General features: G+C 37.7%; 1 protein-coding gene across 1 annotated transcript in view; it reads left to right on the top strand.

Annotated features, from left to right (window-relative positions):
- LOC125237114 (putative uncharacterized protein DDB_G0282133) overlaps positions 1 to 12,379 on the top strand; it is a 39,012-nt gene extending 26,633 nt beyond the window's left edge. The window contains exons 3-6 of the mRNA XM_048144083.1: positions 5,292 to 5,445; positions 9,684 to 9,785; positions 10,588 to 10,662; positions 11,114 to 12,379. Of these exons, the coding sequence (XP_048000040.1) occupies positions 5,292 to 5,445; positions 9,684 to 9,785; positions 10,588 to 10,662; positions 11,114 to 12,151 (1,369 nt within the window). The 3' untranslated portion in view covers positions 12,152 to 12,379. The remainder of the gene's footprint in view (positions 1 to 5,291; positions 5,446 to 9,683; positions 9,786 to 10,587; positions 10,663 to 11,113) is intronic.
- The last annotated feature ends 9,040 nt before the right edge of the window (positions 12,380 to 21,419 follow it).

Genomic DNA, 21,419 nt, shown 5'->3' on the forward strand with positions numbered 1-21,419 from the left:
GGTTTTCGTTAGTTTACATACTGTATAATGTACCCATATGCTATATATATATATTGGCTAGTCTGTGGCCATGAGTAAGCCTATTTATTTACAAAAAAAAACTTAATAAAGTACAGCGGGGCAAATCTTGACTGGGGGACCATTGTAACTTGTAACTGATCCATTTTTTCCATTATTACACTATGATGTTAAAGTCTTCGTATATCTACTGAACATGCCTACCATATATAACCGGTGGACACTCTATTTAATAAAGCAAATACTGTAAAACAAGAAATAAAGGACTATTTGCCCCCAATCGAAATTTGCCCCGCTATACCTTATCTTAGCCTGTGTGGTGACGGGTTAAGAGCCTGTGTGGTGACGGGTTAAGAATTTCACCACCCCCTTTCTTCCCGTGGGTGTCGTAGAAGGCGACTGTGGGATATGGGTTAAATTGTGGCGTAGGCGAGAGGCTGGCAACCTGTCACTGCAATGTCACGGTTTCGTTTTCTTTCAACCCCTTATTTGCCAAGAGTGGCACTGAAGCTTTAGTAGTTTCATGTGCTCTGCTTACCCCTTTATGGGATACAGGCGTGATTGTATGTATGTATGTTGTATGTACCTTATCTATTAATTTACGAGTACATGAACATATTTACATAATTATATAAGAAACTAAGACTAAACTTAAAAGCTAGCTAATGTCTAAAATAGGCCCTTGAGGCATTGTACCAAGGATACTGGCGACATTTCCTCGCTGTATCGCAATGCTGATACGTTGAGCGAGGAAGTCGCCAGCTCTACATGAAGGATTTTCACAATAAAGCCTTTGAGATGTCAATAAAGTCCAAATTCGCACAATTGCTCGTACTCAGTAACAGCATACACAGAAACTGGAGTTAGCCGCGGGCGAACAAGGCGAGATGATCTGTCAAACTAACCAATCCAAGGGGGTGAGGTGCGCGGCGTCCGGGCAGCCCCGCCCGCGCGGCGATGTTCGCTTGTCGCACACGCGGGAACTCAAATTCGCGCGGTAGCATGACACAGACGGATCGCAGTCATAATGATCGCCGTATTTTAACTGGGCTTTCTTAGTTTTTTCATGAAATAGGAGGCAAATGAGCAGCTCATCGCCTGATGGTAAACGATCACCGCCTTTATTTTTTTTATTAGGTTTCATCATTTGTGTAAGTAATACTAATGATTTATAGTTACAGTGTGTTTGGTCAGAGTTGTCGGAGCTTTTAAGGACGTACCTAAAGTACAATCAATTTTATCGAACTTCTTAGTAATCGCACTTATCTACAGATCGACAGGGTGAAATAAAAAGGACCATTCAAACTTTGCATAGTGACTTTTGAGGTCATTATGAACAACTTTTATTAAGGGTCCAATGCTGAAACATATACGAAAAAAAATTTGGATGTTCCATAGAAATGAGCTGTATCATGACAGTCGAAATGTATAAAATAGATATTTTTTTTGCGTTTTCAGCATTAGTCCCATAGTAAATAGAAGCACAATTTGATTTGATTTGAAATTACGAGTTACAACTATTTACCTGCAAATATATACTGTGTAGAGAATTTTATGGAAATATACCTACTTCTCCTAAACATCATAACTGTAGCTTTTACGGTTTTCCTGAATATATAAAAAAAAACTGAAAATGGGGACATAAAAATGGGGAGGAGGGTGAAGATTAACATCTCGGCGACGGGCGAGTTTTCTACTTCATGTACAAGTTTTTTCTTATAAACCTATTGTTAACAGAACACAGTAACCGTCAGCTTCTTTGACCATAAACTTTAGGTAAAAAGATATTATGTCATGTCACTGCTGTTTAAAAATACACATTATTTTTTTCAGCCGTGAATAAATAACGCTTTTTCATTTTCATATTGAAAGCCTTTAACCTGTATAAGGACTGTATCGTTAAGTATAAAGACAAAACAAACCTCGTCTAAATGTTGACATGTGTATAATTTGGTATTATTATGTTCCGAGAGTATGATCTGAAGATATTGGTAAGCACTATTTGATATAAGAAGGTCTGCTATTTTTTTTATTTTAGGGACTTTATGGTACTTTCATTAAGGTCTAGCAAATAAATTTCGGACAACCCCTATCTGGCTTAATTTGAGGATATTTCAATGACTCTTTGTACGATTTCAACAAACAAAGGTGAATATGCTGCCAAAATACATTCTTTAAGAGTCCTCTTCGTGGTTTTTCAATTGGGTACTTGCAGAATGAATCCGGTGAAATTATATAATTTAAAAAAACGCATTTTTGAGCAACGTTCCGGATTGCCGTAAACTTTTGATGCGAGCAGGTTGAGAGAAACAGATAAAAAAATTAGCCATAAGCCAAAGTCTAATTGACAGTCGTGGTGTTTGAACAGTGCCTAAACCAGATCGATATAAACTGTGTATGATAGTCAAATTCGACCAAAGTCGGAGTTAGAGTAAGCACCATGCCACATTCTCTAAATCACCGCCATACACAGATCCTGAACTTTATTTTTTTTAAATAACAGTAGCTAGACTATGTCCAGATATTCTGCTTTGTGGATCATGTGTCGTTGAGGTTCGCACCGTACAATTTTTTTTCGCAATCGTATCGTCTTGTACGCACTTTGTGAATTTTCTAGTAGCATTTGTCCGGAATCGTAATTAGTACTCGGGAGGATTAAGTCAATGCTTTACGTCGAGTTTCTAGGACAAAATGTGTACCTTATTATGTGCCTTATTTTAAGCCCATGTCTTGTTATAAGAAAAAATATATAATAGCAAATAAATACGGCTACTCAAAGTTGTCTTCACACTTAACGATACAGTCTTTACAATGTATACATGCCAAAGTTTCGAATTTTATTCTTGTTGTTCATGAACCTACTAATAGCAGGTTACTTACTCGTATATTTTGATGATCATGATAAAATCACTCACCCAGTCACTGATGAAATCTGTGCTATTTATATTAAGATATGAATCAAATCTTAAGTATGAAAACTATGCAATTGAAACTTTGTCTATTTAATAAAGTTGCTATTGATATCATATCCTGACAATTATATTTATCTGGTCTAAACTAGACCCCAAATTCGAGGATTCAGAAGAACGACAAAATGCTTCAAGAAAACAGCTTTTCTCTTCGCTTGACTCGTGTTGGTGGTTGCACTACCGCCACTAATATCTCCAAATAAAATACAACCCAGCACAAGATAAAGTATCATACTTCATAATAATTTATTGATAAATCAATACCATTCTATGCCTACCTCGAATTCTCAAGTAGGTATATTCATATCAAGTATCAACTTTTGTCAAAGGAGTCAGACAGCTTGCTGAAGGATTCGTATAATCTTGCAAATTAGACAAATATCTGTAAATATAAAGTACCGGAATCATACCCACCAAATAAAAATAAAAAATTCATCAAAATTTATTGAGAAGTTAAAATACTGAAATCTTTTAACTATTATGAAAAAATGGCGACAGTTGACAAACAAAATTTCTGTCAGGCTGGCCACATGTTTGGCATAGACACAGAAAAAATATAGACGGAGGGTAGCACGATCTAATTAACCTTATACCAAATTTTGAAAGACAGAAATACCTACCCTACCTGATCTTCAATCAGTACTGTATCTACCGCCGCCTTTTCTTTCGAACAACTCAATATGTTTATGAAAATTATACGTAAGTTTGTTCACTAGCTGGACATCAGTCATATATTTTCTAAGTGGAAAGTTGTGCTGTAATGACGTCACAGACGCGTCATCTAGGGGTTTCTAAAATCTATGATGTTTAGATATCGTAAATGTCACTTGATAACATCATATGAAAATGAAATACTTACGAGTATATATAAATTATCATTTTCTTACCTTTTCAGAGTCTTTGGTTAGAATTTTCTTTATTTATTTGTTTTCTAGCACGCAATTATTTTTTCTGCCTCCTCAAAGCTTTGTTCCCCATTGTTTCAATGACACGTGACCACGCGGAGAAAACTGACACAGGTCCATCCTCTGAAAGCGCCGCCGCGCGACTGAAGAGGCCATAAGTGCCATCGAAAATGTTTTCAATTTAAAAAAAATTTTCAGAAAAATTTTTTTTTTGCAAAAACAGGATTAGTAATGGGTCTTAAAATTGGGTTCATAGTTGTTCCATCTTTCCTTTGCGGATTTGGTAGTATTTGATAAATATTATATTATTTTAATGATGCTACCGGCACAAACTCATCAGATTCATCTAGATAATCTTATTACCTATATATTGAAGTAAAAAAGAAGTCAAAAAAGTTTTTATCCCAGCTATGGGAACGATTTATTGTTAAAAGAAGAGGGAACTTTGGGGTCATTTTCTATCGAGCGAAGTTGTAACATTCATGTTGTTCAACTCCATAACATACTCACCAGATCCTGAAATTTAACATATATCGTTTTCAGATTTTTCCATTGCGTTTTCCTATGTTTTTAACGGCTTCAAAAAACGAGTGCGCGCAGCGTCTACGGAAATATATCGCCTTTAGTTATACAGGGGTTAACCTAGCGTTTACTGGGAATACCGTAGCCCCTAACATATAAGTTACTAGCTATTACCCGCGGCTTTCCTCGCGTTAAATTTGAAACTTGTACAATGCTCCATTCAAACTCCCCCCCCTCTATTTTAGGGAATTAGGGGGTTGGAAAGATACAAAAAGTAGCCTATGTCATACTCCTTCAAGTATCACCATTAAAAAAATCACATCCGTGCTCCGTTTTGCCGTGAACGATGGACAAACAAACAGACACACACATTTTCCTATTTATAATATTAAAAATAAAATATTACTATGAATTTGTTTTACAAAGGGGCAAAATTGTTGTTTAACACTTGCCAAAATAAATGTTAAACAAATTGATAAGTTTGATTTAGTTTGATGTTGAAATATTTTCTTTTTTTTTGTTAAAGCGGTGGTGGCCTAGCGGTAAGAGCGTGCGACTTTCGATCCGGACTCCGGAGGTCGCGGGTTCAAACCCCGGCTCGTACCAAATTCTACGGTACCAATGAGTTTTTCGAAGCTTATGTGCGAAATGTCATTTGATATTTGCCAGTCGCTCTTCGGTGAAGGAAAACATCGTGAGGAAACCGGACTAATTCCAATAAGGCATAGTTACCCTTTGGGTTGGAAGCTCAGATATATCCCCAGTTTCCATGCTCGGTATATACCCACTTGGCCGGAAATCCTCATTTTCCCGACCTCTGCTGTAAATGTACTATTAAATAGGTAACTATTATAAAACAACCCCTTTTCTTTCACAGACAAGGCCCAGTGATATTTCCCAACGACGCGCCGCCTCCCCCCCGTCCCCCCCTCATCGTGACGTCACGCCCCCTCACGGAGTCCATAGCGAGAAGCGAACTCAACAACTCTGTGGCCGAGCAGAGCCGGGTGCACTACCAGTATGATTATGAGGTAAGAATCTACACACGTATTAAGAGGGCTTTCGTGTTAAAAATAGTGAAATCGCAACCGAGCGCTTGATCATACCGTGTGTGGTATCAAATTAAAGGGCTTTGCGAGTAGTTTATAAATATATATCACATTATAGGACTTTTTCTACTTGGTCTAACAAAATATGAGAAAATGTCCAAAAGTGGTAATAATTGTACCGGTGAAGGCTCGTTTTAAAAAGATTGGCAAAAATCAATAATAGCAATTTATAATCACTAAGGCATAACAGCAATTTAAGTAAACGTTGCAGATTAATTTAGTACAAAACTTACTTCGATGAGATGTAGATTTTCAAAGAAATTGTCACTTAATTTTAGGTAATTTCTGAAAAAAATTGAATTCGCCTTAGGCTAGTTTACTCTTTTTCAAAAACTTAAAATAAAAATCTAGTCTGAAATGATTGTGGTACAGGATATACGAATTATAAATTTACCCGTTTTAATATTCAAAATTGTCCAAATTTTACAAATAAGATCGACTGATTCAGCTCTATACGTGCGTTTTTCTAAACGTGCATTAGAGAAAAATTCATAATTAATTTAGTGAGTTAGTTTTCAAAAATCCAGTCTTATAAAAATCAAGATAATAAGATGCTCTAACTGGAACTTGAATTAAATAAATCTATTGGATAACGGAAAGTGTAGTATTTCACCGACTAAAACTATCAATTTTACATTCTTTTGACGTTTTTTTTTAAAGCAGCCTTAAAATTTTGAACAAACCCCCGAGCGCGACATAGTGGACCTATTTTCATGAAACATGGCTAAGAACACTCTCGACTAACTCAGCTTTCAAACAAAAAAGACTAATTCGAAATCGGTTCATCCGTTCGGGAGCTACGATGCCACAGACAGACACACACACAAACAGACAGACAGACAGACAGACACGTCAAACTTATAACACCCCGTCGTTTTTGCGTCGGTAACCCCCGAAAATTGCCACGAAATGGTCTCATCTCAGCACTCATTATTTATGAGGTAAGAATAGAAATTTAGAATCTACACAAACACATAAAAAAGGAAAATCGTGCAAACCTCTTCTTCTTCCTCCTACCCTTATCCTACGTTATATGTGGTCGGTACAACATGTCTTCCTCTTACATTCTCCTCTATCTTTCGTCATCTCAACACTCACATCTTTCTTTCTCTTATCCTCTTTCACACCATCCATCCAGCGTTGTTTGGGTTTACCCCTCCCTCTCCATCCATCAACTCTCATCTCCAACATTATTTTGCCTATATGACATTCATCCCTCCTCATTACATGACCGTACCACGCCAACCTGCCACTCCTCATCTTTTCCGTTATAGGCGCAACTTTCAAACTTCCCCTAATACATATCGTCACTACTTTTAAAAAAACTTGTATCTTCGTCTGTCAATGAAAAGAAAATTGTAGTATGTATGGAATGCATATAACTTTTTAGTTTCTTAGAGAAATTATTGTATTTGATCTAAAGAACCTTCCCTTAAAGTTAACGTAATTCAATAAAAACAGGGTGTATACTTCTGGTCAGGCATTAATCCAAATACGCAAAGAAATCGCTACAAATGTAGCGTCCATGGTTTGATCGATGGTATTAGTAATTACAAACAATGGTTAATCCAAGCAGGTGCGTACAATACGGGCGATCAATCATTGAGCAGATGGAAAAAACGGGAAAACATACGAAACTCTCCTTCGGTATGGCCACGAAGTTAGCGGGTAGCGGAGCGGGGAGAGTAGCGGAAATATTTGACATATACTTTGACTAAAGGCGCACTAACACGACACCGGTCTAGCCTAGGTAGTGACGGACAGAAAGCTCACTGCTTTGATGCGGCACGAAATGCCGGCTTTTTAAGTACATTATTCTTATTAAAAAACGAGCCGCAAAAACACTGTTTATCTATCTATAGCAGCCTTCAAAGCGGCCCGTCTTCGGACATAGGCCTCCTCTCCATTTCTCCATGCCTGTCGGTCCATTGTCATCAGCGTCCTGGCTCGCCACGACCGCGGGTGTTAGCGGGCTTCCACTCTAGAGTTCGTCTCTCTATGCGACTATGGTACATCCTGGCAATATGCCCAGCCCTTTCTGTGTCCGATCTCTTCCACCACATATTTAAAGTACCTATACTACTGATGTGCTGACGCAAAGTTTCCAAAATTCTGAAATTTTCACATAGGAAACCTTCGGAAACCTTCCATACTTTGTATGGACAATTGTATGGGTGGAAATTTTCCATTTCATAAATTTAAATTTCCTTTATTTTTTGTGAAAGTTTCCTGAAATTTTCAAGAAATTTAAGATTTTTTTGGAATGTTTCCGCAACTTGCACATCACTGACCTATACACACAGGTCGAACGCGATTAATTAACATTATTTTACCTTTTTTCCAACGTTTGGCCTTAGTAGCGGAAAACTGAGCGTAATTCCAAGCACTGACCGCTCCATATCTCTTTCCAAAAAACTGTGTCCATTTCATTTTCAAATCCCAAATTTTCTCGCTAGTTTCATGGCCTAGGCCTCTTACTAACCAGCAAGTCACCATGAGCGGCCCACTTCCATTGTTCGTAAAACACACGTTTTTGTTTATATGGGAACCGGGCTGAGATACGTGAGATATTGTTCATATTGTGCTTATGTAAGTAATATATGTTTATGTTTATTTATCTGAATAAATAAATAAATATTGGGGACACCTTACACAGATCAACTTATCCCCAAACTAAGCAAAGCTTGTACTATGGGTGCTAAGCGACGATATACATACTTATATAGATAAATACATATTTATATACATAGAAAACATCCATGACTCAGGAACAAACATCTGTGCTCATCACACAAATATGCCCTTACCGGGATTCAAACCCAGGACCGCGGCCCAGCAGGCAGGGTCACCACCGACGGTATTTGTTTTAAATACAAAATCTGCTGATTTTAATTTGCTGATAGGTCACAGGGGCACTTTTACATGTCATTACAGAGTATTCATTAAAATGAAACAAATGACCACTTACAGCGAGCGATCGATGAGCGCTTACAGAAGACCGCAGCCAAATAGCACTAGACCCTACTCATAGTGTTGTGTTCCTGTCGGTGAGTAAGGCTGCCAGAGCTCAACGAGGATGCGGTGTGCTGATGACGGGAGGACTTACGGAACTAACTTGTTCCGTTTATTGTCCTTTGAGTCGTCGGCAACCCGAACCCTCCTTAGAACTTGTACACTCCTTTTTAGGGTTCCGTAGTCAACTAGGAACCCTTATAGTTTCGCCATGTCTGTCTGTCCGTCCGTCCGTCCGTCCGTCCGCGGATAATCTCAGTAACCGTTAGCACTAGAAAGCTGAAATTTGGTACCAATATGTATATCAATCATGCCAACAAAGTGCAAAAATAAAAAATGGGAAAAAATGTTTTATTAGGGTACCCCCCCTACATGCAAAGTGGGGGCTGATATTTTTTTTCATTCCAACCCCAACGTGTGATATATTGTTGGATAGGTATTTAAAAATGAATAAGGGTTTACTAAGATAATTTTTTGATAATATTAATAGTTTTGGAAATAATCGCTCTTAAAGGAAAAAAAAGTGCGTCCCCCCCCCTCTAACTTTTGAACCATATGTTTAAAAAATATGAAAAAAATCACCAAAGTAGAACTTTGTAAAGACTTTCTAGGAAAATTGTTTTGAACTTGATAGGTTCAGTAGTTTTTGAGAAAAATACGAAAAACTACGGAACCCTACACTGAGCGTGGCCCGACACGCTCTTGGCCGGTTTTTACTGTGTACTTAACACAGCAAAAGGGAATGTACAAGTTTCTAATGGGGTGGCAACGCGCATGTGACACTGTTTGAGTTGCAGGCGTCCATAGCTTACGGTGACCGCCTTACATCAGGCGGGCCGTATACTTGTTTGCCACCGACGTAGTATAAAAAAAAATGAATTAATAGAAATATTTACACCTGAAAATAATAATCCTAAGCAAAGTAGCTGTAGGTACACTGATATTTACAAGGGGGCAAATTTTTTTTTTAACCGCACGTGCCAATGCCAATATTGATACTCGAGCAAACGAAAGATTCCAAGATTCGTTACACTCTCGGCTCAGAATGTGGAATCTTGAGCGTTGCGATGCTTTCTATCCTTTTTTCGTGACTTCTAGTTTAATCCTGAGTAAAAGTTAATATTGAGTATAAACGATTTTTTTTTCAGCAAGAGCAACCCACTCTGCCGCCAATCTACAGGGTGTTGTCAGAACACGCCAACAATAATCTACGGCAGCTGCAGAAAAAACCTACTCACAGTAATTACAAGGTAAATTCAAAAGTCCGTCTAATATTCTAAAAACTCTAAATTTATTTCACCGACTCAGCAAGCAACAGGATACATTTCGGAGAGTGCGCTGAACTGTACAACCTTGTTCCTCCGTCCCCATTTCACCATAGGACCACCAGAAAATCGGCAATGTGGCTTCACGGTTAGTATTCCGAAAATACGCACTAAGCGTTTCGCTTCAACATTTCTTTTGCGAACCGACAAGGAGTGGAATGCCCTGCTTGAGTCTGTGTTTCCGCATGAGTACAATCCAGGTCTCTTTAAAGCAAGAGTAAATAGGTATGTCATAGGTAAGCGTGCTCCACCGTAGACCGCATCATCACTTACCATCATTTGTGTGATCGTGGTCAAACGTCTACCTATTTCAAACTAAAAAAATTGAAAACGTGGGACCACCCGGACCACCCATAAACATGAATCTCTAATACTACCTTTCCATGCAATTAAGTTAGTGTTAATATTAAGGAATTTATAAATAAAGAATAATAATTTTATTGAAAATCGTCAGACCCCCGTTTTTGCATCGGGCTTTTCTAAAAATGTTGGTACAAACCAAGGCAGTGTTATAGGCTGAGATTTATATGGATTAGACTACAACGATGTAAAAGATAAAGTAAAATGGAGATCATGAGCACTAGGTAAATAAGAAGATATACGTAGTCTTAGTTGGTAAATCAGTAAAAATTGAAGCAGAAAATTAATATTACGATGAATGCAAAGTTCCCCTTGAAGAAATATATTACTTAAGCGTTATGATAATAATGGAAATGATAATTTTCAGATCAAGGAACCAGATTACTCAAGACAATACGAGAGTAACAACGTGAACGATGATGACAACAATGATTATAATCAAGTAAGTGCGAAATATTTCTAGCATTATAGAATATAATAAAATAGAATAGAATAGAATAGAAAACATTTATTTAACGCCACAACAAAGTACAAATAAAACAGAAGTCATTAATATAGTAGGTAATATAAAAAAGTTAAACGTGAGATGAAAGAAGAAGACAGCCATACAAAAGAAGAATCCAAAATAAATTATTGCAAGAAAACATGTAGAATAGAAAAGTAAATGATCTGATATTTTTAAGTAGTCTTAAACATTTTGTATGCCGATAAAGAATCATTATAAGTCATAGTCATGTGCCCACAGCTACTAAATTATTAATGATAAGAAAGCTGTTATGCTAGGTTAGGTCATGTAACTCATGTATAATTCATAGGGAATAAGTTGATATTTACATTATGACCTATATTGTTCATCAATAAACTAATATACATCACGATTTAATTCCTTCCAGGCTCAAAATTACGCGTTCTCCTACATCGTGAGAGATCACAAAACTGGCGATGACTTCTCCCACTCCCAACATAGCAGTGGTTCAGCCACCAACGGAGAGTACAGGGTTCGACTCCCGGACGGACGCATGCAGATCGTATCTTACACAGCTGACGAAAACGGGTATAAAGCTGATGTAAGATATGATGATGAGAAAGCTACTGGAACTACTGACTATAGGAACTACAACAATCATAATCAAGAAAAACTTACTAATACTGATTACAGAAATTATCAACAAAAACAAAATTACATTACCGATCAGAGACATGATAATAAAAACGACGACAGAAACTACATTGATAATTATATTAATAATGTAGATTATAACACTCATTATGATTTTAATAACGTTAAAAGAGTTAATGATGTAGATATACATGATACAAAACCAGTGACAGAAAATCATGCATCTAAAGAAGATTATCAATACAACGATTCTAAAGAATATTACGGTAATGATTATTCCTTAGAATACGAAGATAAATATAATAATTACGATCCACACAAAAGTAAGTTCACGGCTTTTTCTGGACCTAAAAATCCTAAATTTGTACCTAAAAAGGCTTTTACAGCATCCACAGTTGTGCCTTCGTATGAGGAATTGAAGCCACTGTTCATTCAAAAGAAACCTTTTAAATCATCATCGAATAACGAGTATTTATACTCGAAAATACCAATTGAAATCAGCGTTCCTTCAACCACACCTAGTCCATACGATGCAACTACTGAAAGGGTAGTAATAATAGGTGCATCGAAACCATTTTACACAAATATTAGGAGTACGGTTACTCCATCTTTTATACCTGTTACTCCATCTTTTATACCTGTTACTCCTGTCCCAAAATACGTGAGTCCAGTAACGACGCCTAAAGGATTTTTAGCATCAACGATCGCTTCTTTTGTTAATTTGAAAAAGAATATCGACTTTTCTGGAGCAAAACCAGTATTGACAAATACTTTTATCGATAAGATTAACAGATATTTAAGTTATACTTGAACTACGTTTGTAGTATTAAACTTAGTCTTCAAACAATACCCAAATACGATTTCAAATGTGAAATAAGTATTCATAAAAAGTATTTTGAAAAAATACTTGATACATTTTTTTGAGTACCTACGAGTATGTTAGAGTAAAATGAAAAAGTATTTATACTTAGTATTTTGAAAAAATATACTTAATACTTTTTACTGAAGCTTTCAGTATTACCAAATAAAATGTTATGTTAAGTTACCATTTTCTAAGTCTATATTTTATACTGTAAATAATTTATAATTATGTTAAGAGACAAAATAAAATGATTGTAAAGAAAACAACCTATCATTTACTGATGATCATCTGCCACTGAGTTTAGTAATAGTACATTACAGTACAAGTGCGTAAAAAAGGAAGTTCGGAATGAGTGGCGATAAATTAAAACACGACCTTACAACCGACGACGACTTACGAATTTCCTTTTCGCACGTGTGTCGTACGACATTTTTCAGTACAGATAGCCCTCCGAAGTTTCAACCTAGCATATAATAAACTACTTCTCGCACTAGTGTGTAAAAAAAACACCATCGGCACTGAAAAGTTTTACAGGTTCCTCGAAAGCGTAAACGTTTCAAAAATTTGTTTTTTTAAATTCTGGAAGTTAAAGATTAGAATTTTTGTTATTGAATATCGTATTAAGTAAAAAGTTAGTAAAGTTAGCTCCCCTTTACTAGAAGCACGAAGCTCTATCTAAGATAAGACGCGGCTGTCGATTATTGCCTACGACTCTTTAGAGCTGCCCCCGAGTCGATAAATGTATCGATAGTTTTGCTAGCGCTCTATAGTGAGACGTCGATTAGTTACGCCGTTTAAATAAAACTTGCCGATAGTTTCGTTAAAGCTACTTGTTAAAATTGAAAAGTTGTTAAAAATGAATCCGACTCGATAAAATCGATGCATGTATCGATAATATAGTCATTTATTTTTAAATTGAAGGAAAAATGGAAAAATTCACACCTCCGGCAGGACTCAAACCTGAGACCACTGGCATGGGCCATGGCCACGGCATCGGCAAGACCAGAGGTCGCAGGTTCGAGTCCTACCGGAGGTGTGAATTTTTCCATTTTTCCTTTAATTTAAAAATAAGTGATATCGCTCGCAGACGTTTCTACATGATAAAAAACAAATTTCATTATAGTAATTTCTCCGATATAATTGAATATGTTAGGCACAGGAAACATGATAACATGCTAATCGTAAGCGAACGAAGTGCAACTATCATTTTGTCGCAATAATATTGAGAAGTGATAAAAAGACAAAAAGCCTATTGTCATTGTAGCGGAAGCAATTGTTACCTTATGCTGGGTTTACACGGGTTTAGTAGCTAATGCTTAGTGCGTGTCACTAACACTTGTCACATGCGTGTAAACACATTGTACAAGTGCTTAGTATTAGTGTAACTGCAAGTGCAAGTAACTAGAAGTCGGTTCTATTTACTAAGTGACAAGTATCGATCGCCCGGCAAAAAATACTAATACTTGCCACTTTACAAGTGGCGTAAACATTACTGACAAGTGAAGTTCAACTACTGCAGTGATTAGTTTACTTCGTTACCATGGCAATATCTTATAACTAACACTATTCTCTAATACCCATGTGTAGACGGCTACTTGCCACTTGTCACTTTGCTGAAAAGTCCCTAATCGCTAATACTAATGACAAGTACTTGACTAACACTTTAACTTGTCGCTCTTTGAGTCTAGTGTGCGTTGCCATTTCAAATTCAAGCACACCCGTGTATGCACGTCATAACTCTACGCACGGTTACTGCCCTCTCCTCATCGATAAAATGTATTAATTTAAGGCATTTTCTTCTTCCTCGGTTCCTCATGGCTGAGGGTCGCGACCACATGAGGTGGTTTTTTGTCGCACCAAAGCCCTCCACTCCGCACGGTCTTCTGCAGTCCTCATAATAGGCTCCTGTGTTAATCCCTGGCAGGCCTTCTTAACGCTGTCCACCCAGCGGGTCGGTGGATGGCCACTTCCCCGTCCTCCATCCACATGCCAACCATAATGCGCATAAGGCATTTTACTCCTCTACTATATCCGTTATGATCTTTTTGCTGGTCGACATCCAACTTTGGTAATATCAAAAGAGTGTTTTTACCTACAGAGTATCGATATCGATAATTTCCATAACCTCATCCCTAATGGTGCATATCGTGTACTAGTGTCGGTAAGTTGGTCGTACCGGGAAGTGAGTTTTTGTTTTTACCGACAGATTGTTTATATCGATAGTTTTTAAGTCCCCTTCCTACTGCTGCATCTCCTGCATCGTCTGTATACCGCGAGGCGCGAGCTAAAATCGGTAGTAGCAGTGTTTTACCTACAAATTAGCGATATCGATAGTCCCCTCCCTACAGCTGCATCTCCCGTACTACTGAGTCTGCATACCGCGAGCCAAGCCAACATATCCACGTTGACCTACAAATTATCGACATCGATAGTTTCCATGTCCCCTCCCTACTGCTGCATGTCGTGTACTGCTGACTTTGCTGGCTAGACGCCAACCTCGGCGGACAGTGTGTTTTTCAACAAAGGGGTTTTATAATCAACTAGCTGTGATAATGGTAGAAATATCGATGTTTTAGGTAAGTAGGTACTAAGTATACGTAGGCACGTTCAAAGATTCAAATTATTCTTTACTAGCTTTTGCCCGCGGCTTCGCTCGCGCTAGAAAGAGACAAAAAGTAGCTTATGTCACTCTCCATCCCTTCAACTATCTCCACCTAAAAAATCACGTCAATTCATCGCTCCGTTTTGCCGTGAAAGACGGACAAACAAACAGACACACACACTTTCCCGTTTATAATATTAGTATATCGTTTTGTATGTCTTTCCTATCACGGAACAATGGTGTTCCGGACCTTCGGGAGGCATGCGGGGCCGAAGCCAACGCATAGAGGCCCTTTTGACACTTTAATGAAATGTAAGGGGTACACCGAGCCTAAGAAAAGATGGATGGAATGTGTGAACAATGATATGAGAGTTATTATTTATTCGTATGGCATGCACTGAGTCGCTTATGATACTATCATTGATTACAATACTATATCTAAGTGTTTCACCCATCGGGCAGCGTTAGCATCAGGTGAGTGAAGATCCAGGGCCTCCCCAACAAATTTTCTTTTTGGACACTCGTGCATGATGTGGTGTATAGTCTGCACCGGTGCCCCGCAGTCGCATGCTGGTGAGTCTCTCCATCCATATGATATGAGAGTGAAAGGTATTAGTATGGAAATGACGGCTGATAGAGAGGAATGGAGGAGGAAAATCTGCTGCGCCGACCCCAAATAATGGGAAAAGGGCAAGAGAATGATGATGATGTTGCCCTTGCCCGTATCATGGGACACGCAGAGGCAGCCCCCGCCAGGGTGTAAGGACTATTTTAATTATATCATATTAAATGTTTCCTAATCTGTATTGATGCTGTACAGATATTATTGCAAACTTCACAAATTGGACGAGAACAAATATAACTCCAAATCATATACAGCCCATCTTGTGCATATTCCAAATTACGTAGTCCGCATACAAACTAAGCTGTCCAAACTTATATACAGGGTGCACAAAGCATGACTTATAGGACTGTATTTTCCGTTCGACTTATTAACTAGCTTTTGCCCGCGGCTTCGCTCGCGTTAAATTCAATAATTGTGGAATGCTCCATACGCTCCATACAAACGTCCACCCCCATTTTAGAGAGGGGGGGGTAGAAAGCGACAAAAAGTAGCCTATGTCACTATCCATCAATTCAGCTATCTCTTCTTAAAAAATCACAGCATTTCGTCTCCCGATTCGTGTCGAATCGCCTGTCGTTTTGCCGTAAAAAACGGACAAACAAACAGATACACACACTTTTCCATTTATAATATTAAAGTATGGATTGGTGGCAAGTTGGTAAGGGAACATACCCAAACTACGTGACCATATTTGTGCCGTTTTTTTTTTACCACTTTGTCGGCGTGATTGATATACATATTGATATTGGTACCAAATTTCAGCTTTCTAGTGCTAACGGTTACTATACTGAGATTATCCTCGGACGGACGGACGGACAGACGGACAGACAGACAGACATGGCGAAACTATAAGGGTTCCTAGTTGACTACGGAACCCTAAAAAAGATTAATGTAATTTAACTTGAAGAGATAGAAGATTGCTAGAGAGAGAGAGAGAGAGAGAGAGAAAAGATTGCTTTAAGAAGCAATCGTTTGTTTTTGACCCCATTTGAGACCATAAAAGTTCAATTGGATTTCGAAATTTATTTTGTATTAAGACTCGTTTTTTTTTCACCCTGTATACGGGCACTGTAGGTATACATGCAGCAAATTGCACCAGCGCCGACTTTGATCTAAGTTGGCCGGACTCGCGAGGCGAGCTAAATATCCTAAACTAATGTGGGACACAGTGTATGTTCAAATCAGTTCAAATAGACAACATAACGCTAAATTCAAGCAGGTACAACATCGTCTACGTAACGAACATCATAATATTTACTTAATAGTTATTTGTTATACAAGAGTGCAAAGTTGTATTTTAACGCCGAGTGTGGAATTGAAAAACGAGCAAGCGAAAGGATTCTATAGTTGAACCACGAGCGAAGCGAGTGGTTCGAGAATAGAATCCTGAGCTTGCGAGTTTTTCAATACACGAGAAGTAAAATACATTTGCACCCGAGTGTAACACAAACCCCTGGATTGAACTACATGACCCTAAAGTCCTTTCCACGGAACGCCATTTCTACAGTAGAAAAGTGCGTGAAGCCATTGAAATCAAAAAACATCGCAATTTCAATCGGGACGTCACTACAATGTCACAATTTGGATTTCTTTCAACCCCTTTTTGCCAAGAGTGGCACTGAAACTTAGCAATTCATGTGTTCTGCCTACCTCTTTATGGGATACAGGCGTGATTATATGTATGTGTGTATGTAATTTCGTCTTCTTTGAAAGCGCTGTCCGTCTGTCCGTGTGTCCGTCCCCGGCAAGGCTAACTTGTTCTACTAATATGGGAATATGCATTTTTACACAACTTTAGCGATTTAGAGCCACTTGGAGTTTAGAACTTGGATAAACTCTTCTTATTAACATGAAATAAGTACCTATTTATTAAAGTACTAGCTTTTTCCCGCGGCTTCGCTCGCGTTAGAAACAGACAAAAAGTAGCCTATGTCACTCTCCATCCCTTCAACTATCTCCACTTAAAAAATCACGTCAATTCGTCGCTCCGTTTTGCAGTGAAAGACGAACAAACAAATAGACACACACACTTTCCCATTTATAATATTAGTATGGATGTAGATATGTAATTAGATCTTTACAGTTTACAAAATATCTGTAATTAAGTATTTCACTAAACATTTTAAATCTTAAGTACGAGTACAAACATAGGTAAGTAACTCTAATGGGTAATAATTTTTAAAATATGTAATAAGCACAACTAATAATTTATAATTATTAATATGAATAAAAATAAAACGATCCATTTCAATTTAAAAAGTCGAGTTTCGTTAAACGTAACGCAAGTGGCCATTTTACTTTTCAAAATGGCTGCCCGTGGAAATAACCGTTATTTCTTATAAGAGGCATCGTTATGCGAATTAGCTCTTTCTTATAATATTATATTATGATTCAACTTAATGTTATTAAAGTTTAAAAAAACTATTATACCCCTATTTTTAGCAAAATTAAACGATAGAACAGATGTTTTAATGAAAAAATGCAATAGTAGGTTTTTCTCCCTTTTACAAGAATCAAACCAAGACCGGGATTAAACCAGGAACTCGGTATAAAATTAGTTGAAAAAATAACATGCACAAATAATATATGTATTTATCAAGATTTACAAACAGATGTGATGTTTAATCAATAAACACAAAAAGCGTGCTAAGTTTTCACCCAATTAGAAAACAATCATAACTTTCTAATATTAGAAATAGAATATCAAACACAAAATCAGCGCCTGTCAAAATCATCATAGCAACGCGATCGCTCTGAAAATTTGCCCGTGTCAAAATCATAATTAAATCTAAAACAAATGTAAACACGGAAGAACTTTGATTTGTTTACGTTTACTGTAAACAAAGTCGTATGATTTTGACGTTTAAGGGTCTCCCCAAACATATCGACGCTGAATCGACTTTCGCCGAGCAATACTTTTTTTTTCTTAGCCTATTGGCACACCTCGGACACTGGCGATCAAATATATGAAAGAGGCGCGTTCCTAGCACACAGTCTAAGCTCGTGTAGGTGAACGCGTACTATGCTTGTATGAGTGAAATATGACAGGTCGACTGTTCGCATTTTTGACACGCGGTAACTGCGAGGTAACCGAGAGGGGGCGGGCGGCACTTTCAGCGGGGAGCGGGAGTGGCCATACTGTACGATAGTACTCTTTATTATACTGTGCTATTGGAGTGTCCCACTGCTGGGCAAAGGCCTCTCCCCTGGCTCTCCAAACGAGCGATTTTTGGATGATGATGTTTCTATCTTGTCTATAAATAGCTTTTTAACCCCCGAGTCTCCCGACGTGCCCCCGACGTAAAATCGACGGGGTGTTATAAGTTTGACGTGTCTGTCTCTTTGTTTGTCTATCTGTGTGCGTGTGTCTGCCTGTGGCATTGTAGCTCCCGAACGGATGAACCGATTTAGATTTAGTTTTTTTTTTGTTTGAAAGCTGAATTAGTCGGGAGTGTTCATATGTCACGAAATGCCATTTTTCATGAAAATCGGTCCACTATGTCGGGGATTCATTTTTTAAATTTTAATTTTGTTACTTTAATATTGTCTTCGGTTACCGCGATAGTTACTCATGAAATAAAACTATGGAAACGCTGTAAAGAGTTCGAAACGTAGGGATGTATTTTAAATTCATTATACGCGATTTAATCCGTTTCCTTAGTTTTTTTTTTTTGTTACTTTACTCAGTAGAAAACTTCCTAACACTTAGGTATGCTAATCATGAGAAAGTCTTAAAAACATTGCCCCGTACCTTAGAAGGACTAACAGGCTATTTCAGGACAAAGTTTCAGTAATTACGGCCTGTCGTCTTATCTTCTAATTAGTTTTGAACCCATTCTTGGATCACAATTAATAAATTGGATTAGACTTTGAAGCGCTGGTAGCCTAGCGGTAAGTGCGTGTGACTTTCGTTCCGGAGGTCGCGGGTTCTAACCCCGGCTCGCATCAATGAATTTTTCGGAACTTATGTGCGAAATGCCATTCGATATTTGCCAGTCGCTTTTCGGTGAAGGAAAATATCGTGAGGAAACCGGACTAATTCCAATAAGGTCTAGTTCGGGTTGGAAGGTCAGATGGCAGTCGCTTTCGTGAAATTAGTGCCTACGCCAAATCTTGGGATTGGTTGTCAAAGCGGACCCCAGGCTCCCATGAGCCGTGGCAAATGCCGGGATAACGCAAGAAGGATGAGGCTTTAGATTTTATCAGATACAGCATTAATTTAATAATGAATAAAAATAAATATTCTTACAAAATCGATTATTAAAATCGTATGAGATCTATTACACCGTGTGTATAAGCCTTAATAATGATACAAACCATAGGTATCGATTTTGCGATTTTAGAGGTGGGTAACCCTATAAAACAATAGACACTATTTTTTGCATCGATTGCAGCGCCATCTGTATTTTCGCACTTTCATCAAGTTGGAAACAAAATCATATGTAACCAGCCAAATTCGATTTATAGGAGCGAAATGAAGAGGCACACTGACATGTTATTCCGCCAGGCGGCGCCTGTGCAAGTGCCTAGGCATGTCACTGTCATTAATATATGTGAGAGAGAAAAAATATATCATCTTCTCGCTCTCACGTATGAAATTCTTTATCTGTGGACTAATAAGGTGGCGCCATCTGAGGTTGAGTGCCACCCCATTTAAGATCAAAACAAACGAAGATCGAGTCGAGATTGAAAAACCTGTGGCTATCTGATTGCTAATCTAAGCGATTGGTTATGACTTATGAGTTGTGTTGTCTCATTTCTAATTGTCTCAATGTCTGTATTATTTAAATTCTCAATTGTTCTTTTCCCATTTTTAGTGTAATTTCTCCATTCCTTTTTTTATGTAATATTTTTTTATTCCCATAAATTATGTGTGTATTTATTTAATTATTGGTCTTTCTGGTACCTTGTTGTACATGTTGCTGCATTTGTCACCCACATCCCTTTTTATCCTCTCATTCACTCAAAGGTTAACTGGAAGAAATCCCTCAAAGGGATAAGTTCGCCTTTGTACTGTTCTTTACTGTAATTACTGTGTTTTTTGTTATTAATTGTACAATAAAGAGTTTACTACTACTACTACTACGAATGTATATAAATAACGTAGTTTATCCTAATAATAGGAAACATATTTAACTCGCACACAATTAACGGTATATCGCCATTATTCGAAAACCAAATCAAACAGACGTGTGAGTGTGACTATCCAACGACAGCCGGGAACAAACAGATGCTGATTCTAATTGTATTTATATCAGATTACCATGCCTTTGTCGTGCAAATTCGCAAATTTGCCAAATTAAGTAATAACTGATACATGTGGCTTTCTGCTACAGAAGGGTCCATATGCTTCAAGCAACATAAAGGCGTGTCCATCTAAAATTATAACAGAAATTCTATTAGAGACGACGCAGCAATTTGTCTACTTATTTGTCTCTTCTACTATTCAAAGTGAACTTAACTATAACTATAAAATTCCCGTGAGACTCAGACATATTTACTTAATAGTTATTTGTTTTACAAGGGGGAAAGTTGTTGTTTAACCGCACGTGCCAATATTGATACCTGAGCAAGCGAAAGATTCCAATATTGAACTGAGAGCGTATATAGCGAGTGGTTCAAAAAGTGGAATCTTGAGCGTTGCGAGGATTTCAAGGCACGAATGTTAAACAAGCTTTGCCACCGAGTGAAACATAACATTTTTCACCACACCAACATGAACACATACTGACTATAAAACATCAAACTAAATCAAATCCATAAATTTATTCAATATTTAGGATTCAAAATCATCATTTATAAGTAAATTCTCAGCCAGCTTAAGATGTGTAGTATAAATTTGTATGAAATTACTTTGCACTCTTGTGGATAAAATGCAATTTTGCTATCTGTTTTCGAACAGCAAAATAAGCCTTTTGACAGTTGGTTTGGTGAAAACATATTTTAAGCAGGTTACTCACGCCAGTAACCGCGCGCGCAGGGCTAGCGCC

Source organism: Leguminivora glycinivorella, chromosome 20 (genome assembly GCF_023078275.1).
Source record: "Leguminivora glycinivorella isolate SPB_JAAS2020 chromosome 20, LegGlyc_1.1, whole genome shotgun sequence".
NCBI classification, from domain to species: Eukaryota; Metazoa; Arthropoda; class Insecta; order Lepidoptera; family Tortricidae; genus Leguminivora; species Leguminivora glycinivorella.